This window comes from Accipiter gentilis, chromosome 3 (genome assembly GCF_929443795.1).
Source record: "Accipiter gentilis chromosome 3, bAccGen1.1, whole genome shotgun sequence".
Taxonomy (NCBI): domain Eukaryota; kingdom Metazoa; phylum Chordata; class Aves; order Accipitriformes; family Accipitridae; genus Astur; species Astur gentilis.
In genome coordinates this window covers 38,354,297-38,375,546 of record NC_064882.1, presented here as the reverse complement: position 1 = coordinate 38,375,546, position 21,250 = coordinate 38,354,297, and the positions used below count along the sequence as shown (strand labels likewise).

Sequence of the window (21,250 nt, the reverse complement as noted above, 5' to 3'; positions counted from 1 at the left end):
CCATGAGTGGGACCAGGATTCCTGGAAGCAAGTTTTACCAGTGATGGCCAAAGTGGGGAAGATATAGAATGCCACAGCCATTTCCATGTCCTTTATGGCCAGGTCCCTCATCCCATTCACCAGTGAGCTCACATTTTCCCTTGTCTGCCTTTTGCTGCTGCTAACACTTCTAGAAGCCCTTCTTGTGTCCTTCATGTCCCTCAGCAGGTTCAACTCCAGGTGGAGGTTGGCTTTCCTAAGCCCATCCCTGCGTGCTCGGGCAGGATGGCTGCAACCGGCCTCTAAACCAATGGGAATCTGAAGGAAGTATGATATGAGACGAAATTAGGGGGAACCATGCTGAAAGCAAGCAAAAGGAGATGTTTTTTCACTTAGCACTTCACTTAGTTAAGCTGAAGAACTTGCCACAGCTGCGGATGTTTGGATGCTAAAGGCTTAGATGGCTTCAAAAGGAGACTAGGCAAGAACAGAGAGTGCAGTATTGAGGATTATTAAATACAGAGGAAGCACATCTTGCCTTGGGAAGTCCCTGAGCTGTGAACGCTTGAAGGCTGAGAGAATGCTTTGGAAAATTCTCCTATATGCTTGTTCTGCTCTTGTACACATCTTCGGGTGACCACTCTCGGCCGTTGTTAGAGACAGGACACTGGTCTTGGACCTTTTTTTTTATTTATTTTTCCTTTCTCCTGGCACTGTAATATCTGTCTCCTTTGTGCTTGACTGAGAGTGCAAGTTTGGATATCTAGGAAGCCCCTTCCAATTCTTTGTTCCTTTTTGTTTCAAAATTGAAATAATATAATTTCCCTAGAGTTTTGCTTTTTGGCATGTGTATTTCCACCTCTGCAGTGAGTGTATCTTGGCCAGTGATAGAGCCAGTCATACAGTGGTGGTGTGAAAAAAACCCAGGCCTCTTTGTGATAAATGTTGTCCATATACATCACTCAAATATGTGAAGCTGAACTTAAATTTGGCCAGTTCAGCTTTGTCAGCTAGAAGAGGAGATGGTGGGAAAATCGCACACCTAATCAACATATAGATGTGCCTACTAGATCTTCTCTGTAAATGTAAAATGTTTTTTATTTTGCTGATCTAGGTTATTTCTTTGAGGAACATAAATGCTAAACTCCTGCGAGAGGCTTATTCTAGGAGCAATGTTTGCTGGTGTATCTAGATCTGTGAGCTCTTTTTATTATGGACAAAGAACAACACAAGGCTACAGCATTAGTGCGAGGGAATTCAAAGAATTATTTTTTCGGGAGAATGGTCTGGTATAAGACATTTTTCTGGAATTTGCATAAAGTATATGGAACTTTTATGGCTACACCTAGGTTCATGCTGAAGTTGAAGCTATCAAGGATCCAGAAGCGTTCACTGACCTAGTGCTCCTGGACAAGGCGATGAGACATCTTCTTCCTTTGTCGCAATCATCTTTTTCTCCGGTCTTCCATCACGTGAGAACTTTGGATCTGCAAAAAGATTATGGAGACCAACTGCAATGCAGATCAGGGTATGCCAAAATTAAAAAAAAAAAAAAGTAAGGCCATTATCACGAGCCTTCAAATATGTTTTTATGTCAACTCTAAACAAAGTAATGTTTGAATAATTATGCAGAGTCACCCCTTCTCCACCAAATTTGGTGCTGTATTGGCCACGAGCTTTGCTTCTCGCTTTCCTTTCAAAAGCACGCTTTTAGTACCTAAGAAGGATGCTGAAACCAGGCTTCTTTTGATAGTAACTCGCGCTGGAACCCAGCAGCCCAGCGCAGCCCAGACCCGGCGCCCTCGGTAAAGCTGTGAGCTGTACGTCCCGCTGCTACCCACGGCACCCGCCGCCCACGGGGACCTCCGTGGGAGGAGAGGTCCGCTCCGCGCTGGAGCAGCCGCTGCCTGTCCGGGGTGGGGAGGGAGAGGCTGTCGGGGGGGGGGTGTTGGTGGCAGATAAAAACCTGAATTCCCTGCCAGGTCCTGAAGTGATCTCTTCCCTGAGGTAAAGGCTTTTGCAGCTTTTTCACTTAACTTTGAGCACTCCTGCCTTTCTTCTCGCATGGTTTAGCTTTGACTTTCTTCTCCTTCTCTGTCGCTAGAGAGTAATTGTGCCTTTCATAAGGACCTTGCTTTAACCTTGAACAGCGGTTCCTGTGGCACCTGATGTGCATTATGAACTCTCTATACTGATGAAAGAGCGAGGTACAGTCCTAATGTCTTCCTTGATGTTTTCTTTTTTAATCTGTTTCAAGCAGCCCTTTCAGATGGGACATGAAAGCTTTCCCAATTATTATAAAACTCCTTATGAAATGTTTTTATTTGAAATATAGACTTATATTTAGAATAGTAGGGGAAAAAACCACAGTCTTAGCAGGCTGAAGAAGCAATATCTGAGCTGTTACCGGTTGCTGTTATCTGTCCTTTTTGCTGGGTCTAAATGTGAAATGGGTATTTCGTTATTAAATGCGTACAGAGCCTTTCATTCTGGGGGATACCCATGCAAGTACTTCACTGGGGGTTTTTGCAATATGTGGTATCTTGCAGGCAGAAGGTAGATGTTTTTATGGCAATACTCTGACAGGGAGTGCCGCAACAGGATTATATCCTGGAGAGGGAGAACTCTCCTTTCAGGACACGGTTGAGAAGAGTCAAAGGAATAAAACCAAGTTGTTCCGCAGCAGGTACCTTCTTGTGCTTGCGCCTGCTGGCAGACATGAGCTGGTTGTGGCAAGTGGATGCGACCAGAAATTAAGAATTGCTTTGTGAATGGAGGGCATGGTGAGGGCTCCTAGCTTTCTGCAGCAGCTGGACTTGTAGGAAAAGAAATGGGTGCAGAAACTGAGCCTCACAGGAGGAAAGCTACAAAACTGCCAGACATGGAGAAAAAGGAAAAGCAGAAAAAGAGTAGATGTATTATTAAGGGTAATGAGCAATGCACATTCTCTAGCAGGATTAGGATGGGAACAGGAATAGACTTGCCACGCTAAGGTAAAATCCTATTTCTGAAAAATGAAGGGAAAAAAAATCCTCTAATGAGGCTTGATAGGAAAAGTATTGACAATTGTTACCAAGAACGAGGAAAAACAACAGTTATATGGCCAAGCTGTGCAAGATGGCTGATGTCACAAATCTTCAAAGATGAACTCAGCAGCGATTAACGGGAATAAAAATGGGAGCGAAAATGCTGGTGGGTACTTGAACTTGTTAGCTGACTAGTGTCTGTGATCCTTGCTGACGGTGTTTGTACAAGCCTAACCTGGGCAGATGTGAGCCCAGTGATCACTGCAAGTGCTGCCCCCCTCGTCGGATCAAGCCCAGGGTAAGAAGTCGCAGTGTGGAGCGGGGTGCCTTAGCTCTGCCCCAGCGTTGTACTAATGCAGTTGTTTGCTGTTTTGGTGAGGTATGGGCACAGTAAACTTTCTTCTGACTAGAATGTAACACGTAGATGCTCCTGTCCATCTCCCACAGCCTGCAGGACATATGTAAAGCTTCTGGAAAGGAAGTATGCAAGCAAAGAACATTTATGAGCTAGCTCAGAGAGATAATGAAAAGCGCTTTGAAAAGTGCACCTATGTTTGTGCAAAGGCAAGATGCAAAGAGGAAGAGATAAAATGCAATGAGAAGAGTCAGCAGACAAGAGAAACACAGAGAAATGGAAAGTGCTGCGTTGAGACACAAGTGGTGACTCAAGAGGATGGATTTTACAGGTATGACTAGTGCAAAGCAGCAAAAATGATTTGTGAAGTGCAGAGCAGCACTGCGTGCTCTGGGAAAGCGGCACTGCTCCTGCAAACAGCAGCTGGCAGAGATGCAGCGATGAGCATGTGGGGCTACAGGGAATTCCTTAACCTGATGTGAGAGAAGAGAAACTTACAGCAAGCCAAGCCAAATGAAAACCGAATGATAGCGTGATTGTAGTATGGCAAGGACGAAGTAAATGGCATACAGGGTGTTTTGGAAATCAAGCATGCTGGGATTACAAGTCGCACAGAAAACACAGGACTGCTTAACTCGAGTGAAAGTACAAAGCTCCCCCTATTAAACTGTGGACAAACTTTTAATAATACATATCCAAACAAAACGAACCTAAGTAATTCATAGAATAGGGAAAATAGCCTCATGGATTTACTAGTTCCTTTAGGCTGAAAGTTCCTTTAGTCATCTCCCATGGGATGCGATAGCTGTACCTGGTTACAAAAAAAAATAAATGCAGAGGGAAGGAAGCAGCACAGGAAAACCTGAGATACAGCCACTGCCTTCAGAGGGCACACAGGTGAAGGCAGCAGCAGAGAATGTGGTTTTATGCAAGTTCTCCAGGGAACCGCGCAGCTTTCCTGTGAAAAGCCTTCTTGACCTGAGGCCAAAGGCTTCAACAAAGAAGAGACTTCTGGTCCTGATACTACTTTTTTTTTTTTCTTTTTTCTCTTTTCTTCCCTGAAGAAAAAGAGGACTGGTGACAGATCTAAGATTAAAGGTGCAGTGTCGCAATTTTGGGGCATTATGTCAGTTGTGAGAGATCAGACTGTGAATTAGAAAGAAAAAAAAAAAGTAAATTCAGAGGCATTACTAGAAACCCTGTTATTAGAAAACCCAGAAATAATCCTTGATAAACCCATGAATATTTGCCAAGCAAAGGAAATTCCCCGGTGCATAAGAAAACTTAAGAGACAGCAGGCAGTGCTCCGAGCATGATAAAAAATTAAAACCATTACAAGATGGAGACCTGGGGTAGTCTGTCCCGCAGAGCTAAAACACTGATCCCCGGGGAGCTGCAATGCAAGCTAAGCAGCAGCCTAGATCTGGGGGGAGAAAAAAAAGAGGTAAAATCTGCAACAGATTGTGTCATTTTGCTGCAGGTGGGCAGTATGGGCCGGGAGAGGAGAGCCAGGGGGGAGGACTCCTTTGTATGGGGAGCTGCTGCCACTGCAGCAGGAGATCATCAGCCTGAAAGGAAAATTGGGGTCTTGTGGAGCTGGATGCTGTGTGCAAGCCAGTGTAAAGCTAGCAATACTGCAAGAGATTCACAGTCAGGAGAAGGTAAATACATGCAATTCAGGGTTAGAGTGGTACATTTATCCCCGCAGAGGGAAGATGGGACCAAGCACACCTAACAAATGGGGAAAATTACAGTTTGTAGTATATGCTTGCTAGGATATTAAAAGACTGTATGTTGCCCTCCTGAATTGATGGGAGCAGAACCACTGCTGCATTTGGGGATGTCTGAGGAGGAAGGAGATTGCTCAGCAAGGCTGAAAAAAGTATTCAGAGAACCCAGTTTTGCGATAGTTTCCCCAGAGGCTGAAAGACATGGTCAGAAGGCTCCCTGCTCTGGGAAGCAAAGTGCTCAGAGCTGAGGGAGTATGTCCTGAGCATGGCAGGGCAAATACGGCGCTTTGATCTCTGGTTCCAGCTAGAAGACTTTCTGATAATATCTATATTAAAAAAGCCTCAGTACATTGGATTATCACTATAGGCATCCCTATACATATACTATCATTGGCTCATGCCAATGCATAGTTTTAGTCCAAGATCTTTGTGGTTTTTTTTTTTTTTTTCCCCAAATAAATACAAAACAGTGAGGTGTCAGCACAGCATGTGAAAGGTGCTCACCACAATACCTCACCAGAAGGCCTGTCTGAGAAACTGGCATGCTGAGCTGTGTTGGGAATTGCTTGTCTAGCTTATCTTGTGCCGTGGCCAACTGCAGAGCTCTGCTGTCCAAGTATGTCTATTTGGCAGGAGGTATTAGCCCTGATAAAGGGCTTGAGAAACTGAAGAAGCGTTTGAGGAAAGTGCAGAAACCAAAGGCCAAAGGTAATGTGGTGAAAACCAAGTTTAGCAAGTGTTTTCAGGTACCTTTTGTTTCACAGAACTGGGTGACCCTTGTTTTCCCTTCAGACTCTGATTGTGTATGATAAGCCAATATGCAGCAGTAAATAGAAAGGCTGGCGTGGCACTTGAGGTGGATGAATGAAGCCCCGAGCAGCATGGGCCGGTGCCTTCTGATCCTGGCTTTAGGGCTGGCTGTGCCCGGGCTGATGAAGCTTTGGGGTCAGGGTACCTTTGCCCAGTTGCAGCACTGAAAGGGCAGGCACTGCTGTGGTCCTCTGCTACCAGTTTACTACCACTGGTGCAAAGCAAGCTAAGCACCAATATGCTCAAACGGAGAAAAAAAAAAACCAAGGCGGCCTGCTAACTGTGAGAAAGGCTCCGTCTTAGCGAAACTGACCTTCTAAGTACAGGTACGTACTTTCCATTGTCAACTCTGTCACTGGAATTACTGTCCAGCCCTCCTTGGAGATACCATATCCTGCAGACGATGCTGTGTCTGATACCAGCATCCCACAGGCTTCCACTCTAGGTGCTGGGACAGTCCCAGAGCGGGGACAGACACAAATGTGTCTACGGCCAAATCCGAGCTCTGCCCACCTGGGCCTATGCCTGTACCTGCTTGCCGTCAGCAATACAAACTCTGGAAAAACTAGAGCCTTGCCCCTCTTTGCTTCCAGTTGGGGCTGCAGCTCTGGGAAGGTTGCTTCCATGAAAGTCTTTGATACGGGGGAAAAATCTACCAGAAGTACTAAGCAATGCCGGAGGAGGAGGGAATAAGTCCCGAGAGGGAAAGGAAGGCATCTGTTCTTCATTTCTGTGCTGTGCTGGTGAGATTGCACCTTGGACCTGCACCGGCTTGAGAGCATTTTGCTAGGACTGTCTAACAGGTATCGCTATCTAGACCCTTAGTTCCCCACCAGTAAATCTTCCCTGCAGCATTAATACAAGTTACTTGCTTTTAAATCTTTTCTGTTTCTTTTATTTAGCCTGGTTTGAGTCGCCAAGCGGCTTATTACACTTTGCACTGAGCGCAGAGCGGCTGTGCGGGCTGCTGAGCAAGGGGACCCCCAGCCGGTGCTTCCAGTTGCAGGCACCAGCTGCAGGTGAGTTCGGATTTGTGAAATGGCTTTTTCAAACCCACGATCATGTCCCCGTCGCCAGCGCACTGCCGTCTCCTGAGCCAAGGCGTATGGCTTGTCGCTGGGACGATTCTCCAGTGAGCTCCAGCGTGGTCAAGCCCAGAGCTACATCACTTTGGTGTGTGGGGAATTTTGCCTCTAGCTACAGTCAGCATTTACAAGTCCTGTTAAACCTGAATAACCACAATCCGGGGCTCTTGCTTCAAAAACATCAGGTGGAAACGATGGTTCCCAAAGCTTTGGTGGAGTAAATTTTTCCCTTCAGAATACTGTTTATACACTGGGAATTTTTTTTGCTTTAAGAAACGTGGATTTATGGACTATAGTTGCAAGTGTTAGTGTCTACTCTTAATTCCTTGTACTTTCACACGCTTTCCACGGCAGATACTGCAAAGCTTGTGTGACGGGTGTATTTACACATACTCACGCCCAGGACTGTTGCAGTGAGGTTTCAGTATGCAAAGTTCCCCCGTCCCCTGACGTGCTATCGGCCAGTGACTGACTGCTCGGTCACACCTGCATTAAAAGTCACATTTGTTTTGCTAAACTTTGAAATCTGTTTAATTACACTGGTGTAAAACTGTTTGTGGGTGCCCTTCCGCGTGCTTTAATTGAAATCTGCGTAGATTGGTTTTTCTTTTAGAAAGCTGAATCTGTTTAAGAGTATCCACATGGGCTCGCAATTGGTTTCAATAAAGAGAATTAAACCCAGGTTTTGCTTAAATCGCCGCAAGTTTTCATGCAAACAGGGCCTCGGTGAAACCGAAAATCCCCTTGATTCTTCTGGAGCGTTTCTCTCCCCTGTGCCACCCGAACGTTTGTCGTGCGTTCCAACGCGCTGCGAACGAGTCTGCAGGTTCTCCAGTATCCGATCTTTTCCTGAAACGAGCAACCTACTTTGAGTTTAGCAGCCTCTCCCCTGCCCCTGACTGGCTCTTGCGCTTCCAATCAGGCACGGAGGAAACATTTAAACACGCAGCCCCTCTGCTTTGCCTCCCTGGCTCTGCTCAGAGCAGGAATCAGCCATGCAACTCAGCCCAGGTAAGGCCACACTCCACGACCCCCGTTGCGGCGACGTTACATTTAACAGGTTTTCCCCTCCAAGCGCCTCAGTTGACTCCTTGCCTCCTCGCCGCACAAAGAAGGGGAGAGAGTAAAACCCTCCCGTGCCCTGGGAAGGCAGAGGCACGGGGAGAGCAACTTGCCCACGGCTGCTGCTTTGCCCTGGTACAGCTGACACCAGCAGCTTTCCCTGGCTGAGAGCTGAGGGCTGGGATGGGAGAGGCTGGCGGGTGGGATGGGAAGGCTGTCAGGGGCTGTGGAACCGGCCCAGGTCCTCGTCCCGCTTCTGCCCGAGACCGGTGGGGATGCTCGGGGCGTGCAGCAGCCCCCTCCGGCTCATCCTCCCCCGCAACTGGACGCTGTTTTCACCGGGCAGCGTAAGTGGCGGCGTATAATGCGGCATCAGGTTTGCCACCGACGAACAGAACCGTCGCAGAAAATCCAGGAGGGCGTGCGCCTCCTAAAACCCTCCTCTCTACCTTTTTCACACGCTGTTAAATTACCCCGATGCCTGAGTGTAATTTTCTGGCTGTTCCCCGTGCCCACGAATTACTCAACGTGGCATGCTGGATCCTTAGCTGCAGGACAGTTTTTCCAGTTGTTTGTTTTGAAAGCTCTTAAGAGCAATATACTATCAGCTGAGGTTTCTAATTAACTCTGAATAGCTAGTCTGCTGCCACTCAAGTATAATTCTCATTAGCATCTCAGCTAACAAGCTTCAGTGTTTGCCCTCCTAATTAGCTTCTAGTTAGAAGTCTTTCCCTATCCTAAGATGTGCTGTTGTTAATTGCAGTTCCAATTGCTTTTACAGCAAACTCCTGAGAGACTGCTAAAACTGCTGGTTTATATAGCCTGATAGAGATCAATATCTGGGATACTTACAGCTGTGGGTTCTTTATCCTCCTGTAAGTGCCTCTCTATATGGCATCTTTATGCAAAGAGGAGGGGGGGGCAGAGCTGCAGCTTTTAAAATGAATGAGGAAATATTTTGCCTTTTAAACAGGTGGTACGATCTCAAAATGAGTCTGCTTAAAGCAAACTACAACTTTCACAGCTAAGGCTGCATAAACTGCTTTCCAGGTTTTTTTTGGGTTTTGGGTGTTTTTTTTTCATGCAGCTGTCCATATAACGGCTGCTTTTCTATGCCCACGGGTTTCTAAGGGTTTTTGAGTGCCCCACAAAGTGCCCTGTTGATGCTGAGTTTAAAAAGCAAGTGTATTTGTCTGTTGCTGGGACAGAGCATGTGTCAGGTTAGCTATTCCTTCTAGGCTGCTAGCTCAGGATGGTGTTCCTGTGGAATGCTGTTAGCATGGTTTAATGTATGCCTGCGAGTTGGATTAACCCCTTAGTCCCTACAGTTTGGGAGTACTCATAGCACATTTAGTATTAGTGGGCTGAAACAGCTGTGACTGTGTGGAACCAGGCGAATCGATTCAGCAGAGCAGGGTGGGTGGTTGTGCGAGTTTCCGCTAGAGCAGAATGAAGTATGCAGATGGAGAAAGGTAGGTCCTACGAGTTTCACAAAATACCTTAAGTTGTCAAGTGGCTCACCCTGTGGAAGTAAATCCGTTCGGTGCAGACTTTCACATCGCACATTTACTTCTCAAAGAGGGGGAAAATATTGTTCAGCTTGTGAAGCTTTACTAGTAGGAATTTTTCACTCCAGCCATGCTCAGAGCCATCCCGTTACCTTTTTCTAAATTGAAACCCACTTTTTGCTGAGGGTTCTCAATTGGTTTAATTAATTAGATCCTCTGTATCCTACTGCTCTGGGTAGGGTAAGAAGAAGGCAGCGCTGAAACCGAATACTGAATTTTATCGTAGGATGCCTGGATCCCTCTACCTTGATAACTGCTTCCTGCTTCTCTTTTTCTAAATTGAGGGTTAAGGTCTTGACGTTACCAATACAAATGAGTTTAGAAGAAAAAGATGAATCCTTCTTATTTGTCTTAGGAAAACTACCATAATCCTGCCATGCTTTATCATGCTACGACCGAAGGCTCTGGTTGTAGAAGACCCATGCACCTGAGCAGAGTCCCCTTACGGCAACATATAGGTGTAAGGAGGTGCCCGGTCAGATCCAATTGTAGTATCAGGCTGTTAGAAAGGGAGAAATTCTTGCAATGAATACGCTTTGGTTCATAACCCATTGAATAATGGAATTTAAATATGGCTTGCTCGCTCACACTAATAGCAATAGATTTAATTAGCCATAGATCTTTCAAATCTGATTGCTTTAGAAAAATGTGTAAGTACTTAGATGGATCTAAGGTAACTGGGCAAGTTGAAAGGGTGGAAGTATGTTTATGCAATGTTACATATATGTCTGGTTTTGTTCATATCAGTTTTAATCTTTCGGTCATAAATTATTCATTAGCCTTTTTTAGCTTTAAAAATATCAGAATTTAGAACACAGTGCTTGATGAGAAGCTGATTTTCTTGATTTGGCTGCCTATATCCAATTAATGTGTTGGAAAATAGGAGTAATGATGGTGAGCAAATCTCAGTGTTTGAATCTATTTCGGTTACATATCAAAGAGGCATATTTAAATGAACTGTTTAACCTCTTTTATCTGCAAAACTGGATTCCAAATCACAAATATGCCACTTACTGTGCTGTACTTCAGTTACAGGTGGCAGAGTTAAGTGAAGCACACTCATGTGATAAAACCTTTTTAGAAGCTTTAAAGTAAAACTTGAGTTCAGGTTTAGGGAAAGAAAATTTTCAAGTGAGGGATCTGTAATGTAAGTATTAAACACAGATTAAGGCAGGAAATTAATCAAAGGTAGAAGAAAGAAGAATTCAGAACAAAGGGTTCTATTGGTAAAGCAGAGAAAGACACAGCACTTAAGTGAAAATTTGTAGACATACAATCCTTGCCCAGCTACTGAGGGGCTTTGCCCTCAGAAAAAAACACAGCCCCAAAACAACCCTTTCAGATCAAAATTGTGGAGATGCTACCAACATCTTAGTGTCAGCTATCAGCCGTGAATTTGCATGCCCTGCAATGCAAGGGAGGTGTTGACTATTTTATCCATTTGTGGTGATAATATATGTCCTCCTTCTTATAATGTCCAATTTGTGAGTACTTTAGTGCTCTTAGTGTCTGGGGGGAAACCTCCAAAGAAGACCGGAGCTTGGGCTGTAACAACTACACACCCCTTGCAAATTGTTGAACAGATAAAGCTAAGTATGGCGGGCTCCTCATGATCTCTGTCCTCTTTAACGTAGTTTGCTCTAAGTATTTTTGTCATCAAACCAGTTTATATAGTGCTGGCTTTTTGTCAAATTTGTCACATAAAGTATTTTTCTTGATGTGATTGTAAGCTAAATTGGTGTCATGATCTTTTTGTTAAGGGAAGCAATAAATTGTATTCTGGGATAGAAGAATGGTGATAAAGTACCATCTATGCTGACAGTGTAGGAAGAATAATGTTGAAATAACTCATAAACACACTGACTGAGTAGGTTCCTCTATAGATCAGGTAGAGCCTTCACTCTGTCTGGCTCAGTAAACGTTCATGAGGTTTTTTGAGTCTGAAAATGGAGAATATCTTATAACCCTAATTCTTTCTTCTAATAAGACTATGATCCAGGCCATTTCTTCCAGCAGAACAGCCTTTCTGCATAAATCGTTAGAGAGGGCATCCCCTTAATTATTTATACTACACATACCAGGTGTGCTGATTATGAAATTTCCCTTGAGGCTCCAGAAGGAAATGAAATCCTAATAAATGCATAAGATAGTGGAACAATGCTAGAATCTCCTGGATGAAAATCAGTCATCTGTGTCAGTGATCCTCCTTACAGTGGTTTTTAGAAAACATTACAGAAGATAATCTTCTTAGACTTGTCATCCAAACTATCCTGGAGGTGCGAAGAAACTGCCCTTCCAGGGAACTCCAGTGCTTTTGTGGGAGACAAAGAAAGAATAAGGCTAGAGGAATACATTTCTTATCTCGGAGAGATGTGGAGGTACCAGTGTTGATATTGGTGTTGACTGTGTTTGTAATTAGTATTATTACACAGAGACGACTGAAACATGGTCCTGAATCAGTCTGGAAAATCCTCCTTATCAAAATGCTGGCTGGGAAGATCAGAGGACTCTGTTTTGGAAATACGGGGTCTTCTTCTCTTGGCAAATGGAGCAATTTCATTCGGAGGAGAGACTTGTATTTGTTTGAGATGCTTGTTATCAAGAGAGTATTCGGTGAACTACAAGGGAGGAAAGAGCCTTTCTCTACAGAAGTAAATGGAGAAATACCAATGGCACTAAACAAAAGATCAGAAAAAAAGGAGAAAGACCTTCATGTGAGAGACAACAGGGAAAGCAACGTATGGATGCGAAGTCACTTAATGTAATAAGAGAAAGACAGCACCGGTTTTAACCCAGAGCAATGCTCAGTGACCAGGACAAACTCAGTTTTCTTGTCCCTGTGCAAACGAAAAAACCTCTAAGATGTGAAACGCATAAATATAAGAATGATTCTTACAATTTTGTGGTTCAAAGAAACAGCTAAAAGAGTAAGACACTTGCAGAGAATATGCAGCTGGTGAGAAGACATTATAATATGAGCCCAAGGAAGTGTGTATCGCTCTTCTATCAAAAGGCTTGAGCAGAACTCTGAAAAGCTGGTATTGTTCAGTGGAAGAGCAGAGAGATGTTAGAAGTAAAAAGACAGCTTTCAGAAAGCGGAGGTCATGTTTGAACAGAGAAAATAGAAAAGAGCATACATTCAAGTTAAATAAGGCAAGTTAAACAAGGCAGGTAAAATCAATTTTGAGGAACAACTTGCTAAACTCACAGAAACAATGAGAAAACCCCTTCAAACACACGAAGAGTAGGAAGCCTGTCTGTCAGCAGGCTTGACAGGTGATTGCAGTGTAATAAGAACACTCAAAGTACATAGGGCCGTTACAGCAAGGCTAAATAAATCTTTGCTTTGCTGTTCATTATAAAGGATCTCGGAGAGCTTTCTCTTCTGGAGCATTTTGGTATCTTAAAACGTCTAAAGGCGGGTTTTAAATTGAAGTGTCAGCAGAACAGGTTTAGAACAATTGGATAAAATGCATAATACTATTGATAAAAATAGGCGGTAGCCATGGTAGCCACCCAAGAGTCCCAAATGCGGAGTTGTCGAATTAATGGTTTTGTTTGATATGAATTAAATAATCGCTGTGGCACATGAAGGTGGCAAATGTGATCAATGTTTAAAGGGCTATGTACACTAGAAATCTAGCCTTCCTTGGGCAAATTTATGGAAACTAAAATGAAGACTTGAATTTGTAGAGTAAATATTATATATTGGGTAAATGTCAAAATGGATTTTGTAGAAGGAAGCTGTCACAAAGCTGTGTACTTTGAAGCCCAGCAGCCCTTGGGTTGAGGTGATTAGTTGATAAGGTATAGCTGGACTTCTCAGGTCCCTTACCAATAGCCATCAAACCCCCTGTATTTTCAAGAAATAAAAGGGAAAGCAATCCTGTAGTTTTGAACTGGTTATGGTTCTAATTAGTTAAAGGTAATAAACCAGAGGGCTGGAATTGAATCATCCATTTTTCCTGCAGGAAAGTCACCAGGCTACAAGAATCTGTGTTGGTATTTCTACTGTTAAATTATTTACTCATGCTTTTTAAAAAAAAAAAAAAACAAAAAAAGAGAGATGACAAACTTTAAGAAATTTTCAAGGTAGTTAAAATTAAAACTGCTGTGAATATTGTTCTCCACTTTCTCACCCAATCTAGTCAAATACAAAGTAATGCATAAGGGGAAAAGAACAATACATATGCATCCACAGAGATGTAACCATTCAGGAAAAACATCTTGGTGTTATTGTGAATAGCTCTTGTAAAATACCAGCTCGATCCTTAGTAGTGATCAAGAAGATAAATAGGATGTTAAAGATTTCAAAAAAACTTAATAATAATAATAAATTAGACCTATGTGTAAATCCACAAAGTGCTCAAGTGTTGCACAGTGTGATAACTGTGTCTTGAATACAGTAGAAGTAGAAATAGTACCTCGAAAAGCTGCAAAAATGATCATAGATACAGAAAGGTTTCTCTCCCAAGAAAACTTTAAACATAGGCTTGGAAAGGACCCCTGGGGTCATCATGTCCAGTCCTCTACTACCTCTGGCATGATGGCATACAGCTTTTTCATGTATTTCTCAAATACTGCCAGAGAATTGTCTGGTCTCTGATTTGAATGCGTTAAGCTTGTTCAGCTCTGCTTACATGCCAGTAGATACCTGTCCTACTCTTGTCCATGCCACCTATTGTGTCTTTCTCCCCCATTCAGCAGTGTCATTCATCCTGAAAACTGAGCTAGATCCTAAAACTAATTTTTTTTTTAAATTTTTTGGATTGCATCTGAATTATCTGTCATATCCACCTGAAAAGCAGCTCCACTTTCCCTTCCCTGTTTCTTTTGTGTTTGTGAAAATCCTTTTTCATATTTGCTTTGACATTAGGGAAGGGAAACTTTTTAGTTTTGGCATCTGTGGGATATATAGGGAAAGGTAAGCATGTAAAGTCTCTCATGTCTCTGCTGTTTCCCATAGTCCTCATTAGAGGACTTGGGTTTGTTTTTTTTTTTCTTGTACTGTTCAGAGATGGTTATGTGATAATCATTGGGAAAGAAGAGTTCGTAGTTAAGTTCTGTCACAGAATAACTATGCTGACAAAATCCCTCATATAGCTGTAGTTAAATGGGCTCTTTCCTTTTGTTATATTAGTTTTCCTTACAGAATACCTTATTTTATTTGAGAAAAAATTCCATACCAGTGAACCCCCTTTTTTCCATAGTAAAAACCAAGTCTGTGCAATGATGACTCGATCAAAACAAGACCACTGCCTTTTTTGTAGCTAGATATAGTTTTAATTGAGGATGTCTATTTTAAGTGGGCCAAAATTTTTTATATACTCTACGAAGGTAAAAAAAAAAAAAAAGGCTTCTTCCTTTTCAGTGCTTGATGCATGTTATTTCCTTGCTCGTGAGCTTCTTGAAATGCATTACAAAGCAGTGGTAGATGCCTTCAGTGATTCACCTAACCATTTTGCATCTATACTACCACAATAAACACATCCTAGAGACTGTTCTTTGGGAGTCACGGGAACTGTTGGGAAGGCTCTGGTCAGTCTCTGACTGTGAGACTGGAAACATGCCAGAGGATCAGAGCTGAGATACTGCCCTGGCCCACGGAGAAGACATTAGGAATTCGGGTGTTTCTTCTTGTTTGAAGCACGCAGGTTTATCTTGATTAGTGCCAGGCCCAGAAAAGGCATCTATTTGGATCAAATCAAATAAAGTTTGGAATTAGATGTGTTTGTTTCAGAGGCCAGACTCGCCTCCTGTTGAACCACCCTATTTTTGTCTGGGGACGTAACTTAAGTCTGACTAGAAGCTGTCTTTTTTCAGCATTAATTGGGAGTTTCTTCTTCTTAGGGCCCTTGAGCTCCGCAACCAACACCCAATCTCTAGCATGTGCGGAGCATCTTTGCTGACTGATCTAGACAGAAGTGTGAAGTAGAGGGGATATTTCTTCAGATTTGGGCCGTATTTTGCCACCACAGAAGTGACTGTCTCATCGATGAAGCTCTCATTGTTGAAGTGAATGGCTGTCTCGCCGAGAATATATCCCCAGGAGCTGGGGCTCAAGGGTTTGAAGATAATGTAGGCTGGCATGAAGGTACAGTGGGCGTTGTAGGAGAGCTACGTAGTGCCGCGTAGAAGCGTAGGATTTTCTTATGTGATCTTTGCTTCCTTCTTTGTATTGGCAGTTTTGGGAAAATGGCAGTGGTGGGTCTGAGGAAACAAATGATGCCAAATTGTAGGGAGTTAAATCAACGCTGAGCTCCAGTGCCAAGGGTGGAAAGTCTTGACTGAGATCTGAAAGAGGAGGAAAGATACAGGGCAATAATAGCTTGCTTGCCACTGAATAAGGGGCTAGTGGTGGTAGTATCAGCTGTGGGTTTGGATAGCAGGCCATGCTGGAAGAGCGACAGTTGGTCTCCTGTGGGAGGAATGGCATCCCTCTTAGTGGGGTTCATGGTGTGTGCACTGTGCAGTCAGTATTGCTGAAGTCTGGATTCTCTTTCTTTATGGTGCAGAACATAAACTGACAGATATTACAGCAACCAATATAGGTGTCAGGTGTGCTCTGATCTGCACCTTGGTGTTCTGTGGGGAACAAAAAAAAGCCTGAGCTCAGATATGCCCTATGGGGTCTGCACCCATCCCACGAAATACACATGGGCAATCATTCTCAAACAGACAGAGGGTATGGCTTATTCAAGTTGAGCGTATTTAGAGAGGATACTAGTTACAAAACCATAAACCTGACCCTGATTTAGGGCTGGTGAGACTGCATGGTGTATTGGTATGTGGTATAATTAATTTTTGGATATTTAATTAAATAATGCGATAGTGCAAGCAGGATTGGCCAGTGTTGCCCTCCAAATGAGAAAAGCGATATTAAACTTTGTAATGCTCCCTCACCATTGCAAATGCTGAAAAAGCAGCTGTGGCAACTCAGTGGAGATGCAACTGTATGGTGTTTCTTCTACAGCCAACAGGTGCTTGGCTGGAAGGACCATAAGCCATGCTTGTGTCCTTATGCTCAGACTTATAAAAATGTAGGATCCTCTCTTCTTTTTTCTTAGAATAAAAAAGAACTCCAAGGAATTTAATCTCTGTGCAACTGTGTACTTTTTCTAACACAAGTCTCCCAAAAACTTTCTGATGCTTTAGATACTGGATATCAAATTCCCCCAGCAGGTGTCTTCAGAGCTGTGGGGGTCCAGTGAGGAGGTTGTACTCCTTGGCAGAGATCTTTAAATTATCACCTTGTTGAGGTGAGTGGGAAATTCTGTCTAAAAATCATCAGTGTGGAATGATGCAGAATTTTAGCTCTCATTTTCATATTTTGTGGGAGGAGGTTTAGGGGCACTTGCTGTTCACTTTTAGTGCTGTTGGATAAACTAAAGACTATGTCGCTGAGATGAGTCTGAAATCTGAATCAAACTCGTGTCAGACTTTATTTCCGAATGGGCCTGAAGCAAATTCCAGAGCTCTTGCACATATATACCTGCAAAATTATCTTGGTAAATGTCTAAAATTAATTGCAAATATTTCCATTTACACAGCCTACTCATCTATCCCTGCTTAGAGGGATACATCCTCTAAATACCTTCTGTTTTGTCAAAAAGTGCCACTTTTCTACTTCATAGCTCCTATTTTGATGGTTCGTACGTTTCAGAGAGCTTAAAAGGTACTTATTTTCTCAAAAGACTTATTTGCAACTTCCAAATAGGGGTACCTGTCCTTCCACTTCTTTCAAATGCATATTTAAAGAATTGGAAGAAACAACAAATTTGAAGAAAATCAGGCTCGCAGTGTTTAAAAACACATGTATAGACTTGCTCTTTAATTACATGCTCTTTTCTAACAATTAAATGTAGAGCTAGCTGTTACTTTATTGCGTTGGTTTGTGATAAAAACACACTGACTAACAGCTACTTTTAAAATTCCTTTAAGAAACGCTTTTAGTTAATTTTTTGCAGCTAAACTCTTTTAGTCTGAGGTTGAAGAAGGTGCAGGAAGCTAACTAGGCACACAATAGTTAGTAAAACTATTGAAAATCTCTATAGCTTATTCGACTACAGAGAGTTTATGATCTGCTCAATAGTCAAGGAGCCCAGACTGTTTTTAACCCCAGCTTAAACAAACACTTAAAAATTCAAGGTAAAAGCACTTTGGTGGTGATTAAAGAGATTTTAGTTTGACGTTTTAACCCTAAAGTAATAGGTTAGGACTTCAAATGGTGGGAACTGATGTCTCTCTGGTGATTTCAAGAGGGCTTGTTTGCAGGATCTTGTTCCCTCCCCGATACTTGTCCTGATACCTGCTTAGGCTCCTGGGTACCCTTTTCCCACCCGCCTCCCCCGTGCCAGGTCTCATGCCGCATCCCGCGAGCAGCTCCCACACTCTGCGAGCTCCAAACCCGTCCGGGTGAGTCAAACCTGCCCCAGTTGCCGAGGCCTCAGCTCACAGCCTTGCACTCGTCGCTTAAGATACAAATGATTGGTGTGGTGGTTTTTGTATAATAACTTTGTGGTTATAATACTTGTCTCAGAAGTGGTCGAACTTGGGTTTGGGTCGTCCTCCTCCCAAGGGATATTCAAATCCATCTGTCCCTTCCCAGGCTGTAGGCAACCTCTCAGCCCTTCCTATTGAAGTTGTGCCATGGCGTGGAGAAGGATTTTGCAGAGCCGGAGAGGAGAAGCAAGTGGGAGCCTGACTGTGGCCTACCGGCTGGGACCTCCACCAAAGGGAGGTGGGGAAGCAGGTATCTGGCGGCATTCCCAAGGCTGCTTACTACGTGATTTGCATTAAAACATCGCTGGATAAAAATCAAAACCGGCCCTGGAGGCAGAGTCCAAGCCCAGCGCCTCTCTCCTCAGGGAGAGGTTGCAACCACCTTGCCCTGGCAGCGGGTGCTCTTTTCGTGCCACCCCACCCACAGCCTCTTCCTCCAGCCACATCTTTAAATGAAAGTCGGAGCGGCTGCTCCCTCGTCCTGACGCCAGAGCCGCCCTGAGGAGCGTTAGCTGTGCTCACGACTTCCCAGTCCCGAGCGGGTTTTCGCGGGCCTAAGCGCGAAGAGGTTCAGCTTGGCCAAAATGGTGGGATCTCAGCATGGAGGAGGAAAAGCTTGAGGTACCCAAATACCTTCTTTTGGTGAAAAAATGGGGTCCGGTGGACCGTTAGGCACCTAATCAGTTATTTTCTTGGAGCAGGGGAGAAGTCGTGGCTAATTTAGCTCTGCGTCTTAGGCTTGGAAATCGTTTCCCATTGTGATACTCCTTAGGTGCTTCTGTGGCTTTGAGGACCTTGCCGTAAGTGAATTGAGAGCATATTTCATTTTGAGATGTGACTGAAGGACGTGTAAGGTTGACTTCAGCTCCTGAGTGTCCAATTCTCTTTTGAAAATTACTTCAGTTTCACAGTCATTTAGAAGCTTTTGAAAATTTTCTTCTTGCTGTTTCTGGCTTCTCCTTGTGTAAAATAGAGATAACAATACCTTCAGGACCCACCATATTTTAAAAAGATTTGCGATCCTCTGAAGGACAGCATGCTGAGCATTGAGCATTAACTCACTAATGGAAGAGTTTGGCAGATGAGAGAAAATTGGGGAAAAATTACATCTGCTGGTGGCCAGGGTGAGGCTGGCATGTCTTTTAAAGAAACACCTTTTGCTTGCAGTGGTAAAATATGTAGATGAGGACGTTTGTCATATTTTTTTTTAGCTTAAAATGCGTGGCTTTCAGCACACAAGAATGAGGTCGTTGAAGGCTTATGGGCTGATTCAAGCAATTTATGATGGGACTATATAGCTTGGGGAATGTATTTGTCCATGCTGTTTAAACGAAATGCTAGAGTTTGCAAACTAAACTAAACCCACCTCACTAGACTTTTACAAGGTAACCTTGGCTAAGCACGGCTGACCTTCCTCCTCAGTTGCTAAACGTTTCCTCGCTCCCCTCCCCGCATAGTGCCTTGTTCTGCCAAAATCTCTCTTCCCCAGACACAAAGTTCTGCTCTGGGTCAGTGATCTGCTGCGAGGACTCCTGCATTGACTTCAAGGCTCATGGAGGATCTTCTGTTCCTAGGACAGCAGGTACTGAAGGTTTTCTTCTACACCATGAAACCCCCAAAGCTATAAAAGCGTTGGTTTGTGTACTGAGCCTGTGCCTCCCTCCTGCTTCACCTATGAAAAGCTGGCCAAGGGACGGGGCTGAGTGTCTCAGGGCTGCAATTTCTGAGTGTGGAGAAGTTGCTGTGTTGTCTTCAGCCAGAGGAGGTCAAGTCGGTCACTATTTCAGTCCCTTGTAAGGAGTCACTTCACAGGTTTGTGCCTTCTGGACAGACGAGTCCACGTTACAATACCGGCTTTCTGTGGTGATTGCTGATTTGGGTTTTGATAAGGAAGGTTTAACTATTCGGTACTTTGTCCTTGAACCAGTTTATTTTCTTCTGATGCACTGGCTCTGAGGTTGCTGTGTGACTTGACCATTGCTGAGATGTTAGCCCATAGACTGTATTTTAGCATTTGTTGACTTTTAACATTTCTTCATGGTTTTGAGAGTCCAATGAGAGTTTGTGTCCCACGGTGGGCATGCCTTCTTACAACCCTGTATTGGACTGGCAGTTGGTCCCATCGTCTCCCCAGGCTTTTACGTGCAGAATTTTCTGATGAGACTATTGCTTAAGGAAACAAAAAAATAATTTCTCTTTTTGGTGATTCTTATGTAAAACTACAGCACACAGAAAAACAACTTGTGGCATCCAAGCATTTTTTTTTTATTTTTAGCAGTCTTGAATTTGTCCTGAAATTGTGCAAAGTCTGTAGGGACATGCAATGTATTTCTGAATTTTTGGAGGGAAAATACAACACTCTTCCACTTCCTGAGGGTTAATCTGCATGTAGGGAGCTTTCCCTGGGCTCTATGGTGAGGTGACGGCCCAGTCTTCTTTCAGAGGTCCCTTTCTCTCCTCTTTCAAGACTTATGCTGGAATAGTTGCTATTAGAAATCAACCAGGTAAAATAATGCGTATCTCTGTGTGTGTGTGTGTGTATATAAAAAAATATAAAAAGCATGTGTGTGTATGTATATATGTGTGTGTATGTGTATAAATAAAATAGGCAGCAGCGCAGATGTTGGCGCTCTGACAATAATTAACACAGTCAAATGTAAACGAAAACCTTATTCACAAGATTTACTTACTGTTTTACTGTGGTTTTATACAGAATTGAGCATTTGGGAATGAAAGAGAGAGTTGATATTTTACCATTTCTGAGTGCACTGCAATCATATCATGCTAGTAATCTAAAACAAAGCTGATCTTGCTTTCCCATATTGTAGCATGTTGAAAGAAGTGGGAGGCATCTAAATTGTCTTAAAAGTGAGAGTGATTCCAGAAACTTTGACTGATAACTCATGTCACCTGTAATATTTTAAATGTTTAGATGGGATCTTGCATGTGATGCCTGCCTGAAGGAGTTCTCATTTGTAAGAAAAAAATGACATAGGGAGGCAGAGTAAAACAAAGCATAGTAATGTTATTACTACAGTAATAAGATGCATAAAATACTCCCAAAATATTCCCCGTAGCCGTGTGACCAGTGTTTGGGAATCTCTTCTGCCTTTACAGCAGAAGAAACCTGAAA

General features: G+C 43.3%; 1 protein-coding gene across 1 annotated transcript in view; it reads left to right on the top strand.

The window, feature by feature from the left end:
- Window positions 1–10,567: 10,567 nt before the first annotated feature.
- MSANTD1 (Myb/SANT DNA binding domain containing 1) overlaps window positions 10,568–21,250 on the top strand; it is a 43,579-nt gene continuing 32,896 nt past the window's right edge. The window contains exons 1-3 of the mRNA XM_049797918.1: window positions 10,568–10,658; window positions 13,535–13,540; window positions 19,607–19,699. Coding sequence (XP_049653875.1) covers window positions 10,568–10,658; window positions 13,535–13,540; window positions 19,607–19,699 — 190 coding nt within the window. The remainder of the gene's footprint in view (window positions 10,659–13,534; window positions 13,541–19,606; window positions 19,700–21,250) is intronic.